This window comes from Crinia signifera, chromosome 11, assembly GCF_055691185.1.
Source record: "Crinia signifera chromosome 11, ASM5569118v1, whole genome shotgun sequence".
Lineage (NCBI taxonomy): Eukaryota > Metazoa > Chordata > Amphibia > Anura > Myobatrachidae > Crinia > Crinia signifera.
Window position 1 is genome coordinate 34,254,337 of NC_139227.1, and position 2,284 is coordinate 34,256,620.

General features: G+C 44.7%; 1 protein-coding gene across 1 annotated transcript in view; it reads right to left on the minus strand.

The window, feature by feature from the left end:
• Positions 1–1,063, minus strand: part of FOXF1 (forkhead box F1) — a 5,614-nt gene extending 4,551 nt beyond the window's left edge. The window contains exon 1 of the mRNA XM_083164295.1: positions 1–1,063. This exon is cut by the window's left edge and continues 707 nt beyond it. Coding sequence (XP_083020421.1) covers positions 1–254 — 254 coding nt within the window. The 5' untranslated portion in view covers positions 255–1,063.
• Between the last annotated feature and the right edge of the window lie 1,221 nt (positions 1,064–2,284).

The following is a 2,284-nucleotide window of genomic DNA, read 5'->3' on the forward strand; positions in this document are numbered from 1 at the left end:
CTCTGAAGGAACTGGTAGATCTCACTGAGGGTCAGACGCTTGGTGGGCGAGCTTTGGATGGCCATGACGATCAGGGCTATGTAGGAGTAGGGGGGCTTCTCTGGCCTCCTGATGCCAGCGTTGCTCTTCTTGGCCTTGGTAGTACAGGAGGCTGCAGACTCCAGGCTCTGCCCACTGTGTTTCTCTGTGGCTGCAGACATGGGGCTGCTCTGGGCAGGGGGTTGGGGGGGAGGCTGTGCCATCTCTGCAGTCATTTCTGCTGATGCCTAGGGACGCTGAGCGGGTGGCACAGTTGAGGCCGCTCTCTGGAAATCAGGAGGCTGCAGCTGAGGGAGGGGGGATCTTCTTTCCAGGCCAATGGAGGCTGGGAGGCTGAGTCTAAGTAAGATGGATCTTCTCACCTGGTCGCTTGAGGCCGGAAGCTGAGAAAAGAGATTTTCTGTCCCTGGTCAGTAGAGGCTGGGAGGCTGCAGCTAAGGGAAGGGGATCTTCTGAGGAATGGGGTCTACTGTCCCTTATCAGTAGAGGCTGTGAGGCTGCAGCTGAGGAAGGGGATCTTCTGTCCCTGGTCACTTGAGGCCGGGAGGCTGCCGCTGAGGAAGGGGAACTTACGCCCCCAGTCACTGGAGAAAGACTCTAGCTAATCCTTGGTTCAGCGATGGTAACAAATCCACAGTGAGATGCTGAGTCGGGCTGTGGAATTCTGTATGTAGCTATAGGGATAGTTCAACAGTATGGTCCTGAGTGGGCTGAGCGCTCTGGTGGTAGTATGCGTCTGGGTCGATGGTTTCACAGTGTACTCCTGAGTGGTTTATGTCTGTAGATGCGGGAGAGATTCCACAGAGTTGGTCCTGAGTGGGTCCTGACTACAGCTGGAAGAACGATTCCACAGTGTACTCCTGAGTCGGTCCTGTCTATAGCTGGGCGTATGATTCCACAGTGTGCTCCTGAGTGGATCCTGTACGTGGCTGTGGGGATGATTCGACAGTTTGCTCCTAAGTGGGTCCTGTGTGTGGCTATCTGCAACAAGGAGCTGCTCTGCATCGCAGCCTCACTGCTCTGTGCGCTGCCCTGCAGATCCCTTATACTTATCTCTTGTCATCAGAGTTTGTCGGCTCTTCACAGTCAGACGTAAGAAGAAGGGTCTCCCCGCCCCCGGACCCCCCTCCTCCTTATGGGCACTTCCCTCCCCTGACAACCGGGGGTCACTTAAAGACACAAAGCACTATCCTAATATCAGCCCCTTATCACTGCTCCATCTGCGGGTTCCAGCACAGCTGATCAAGGGGGGAAGCGTCAAATTGGGGGTAAATAAATATATCAGCCCCCAGCTTATCCTTCTGATCCAGACGTTGTGGAACTACAAATTTCAGGCTGGCAGGGCACCCTGGAACCTGTATTTCCAACCACAGGTTGCAATACTATAATGAGCAATAATATTATAAATTACATGCTACAATACTCTGTAATAATAATAATAATAATACACATTACATGCTACAATGCTCTGTAATAATAATAATAATAATACACATTACATGCTACAATGCTCTGTAATAATAATACATGTTACATGCTACAATGCTCTGTAATAATAATACATGTTACATGCTACAATGCTCTGTAATAATAATACACATTACATGCTACAATGCTCTGTAATAATAATAATAATACATGTTACATGCTACAATACTCTGTAATAATAATCCACATTACATGCTACAATGCTCTGTAATAATAATACATGTTACATGCTACAATGCTCTGTAATAATACACGTTACATGCTACAATGCTCTGTAATAAGATTACATGTTACATGCTACAATGCTCTGTAATAATAATACATGTTACATGCTACAATGCTCTGTAATAATAATACATGTTACATGCTACAATACTCTGTAATAATAATACATGTTACATGCTTCAATGCTCTGTAATGATAATACATGTTACATGCTACAATGCTCTGTAATAATGCACGTTACATGCTAAAATGCTCTGTAATAATAATAATAATACATGTTACATGCTAAAATGCTCTGTAATAATAAAACATGTTACATGCTCTAATGCTCTGTAATAATAATACATGTTACATGCTACAATGCTCTGTAATAATACATGTTACATGCTACAATGCTCTGTAATAATAATAATACATGTTACATGCTACAATGCTCTGTAATAATAATACATGTTACATGCTACAATGCTCTGTAATAATACACGTTACATGCTACAATGCTCTGTAATAATAATACACATTACATGCTACC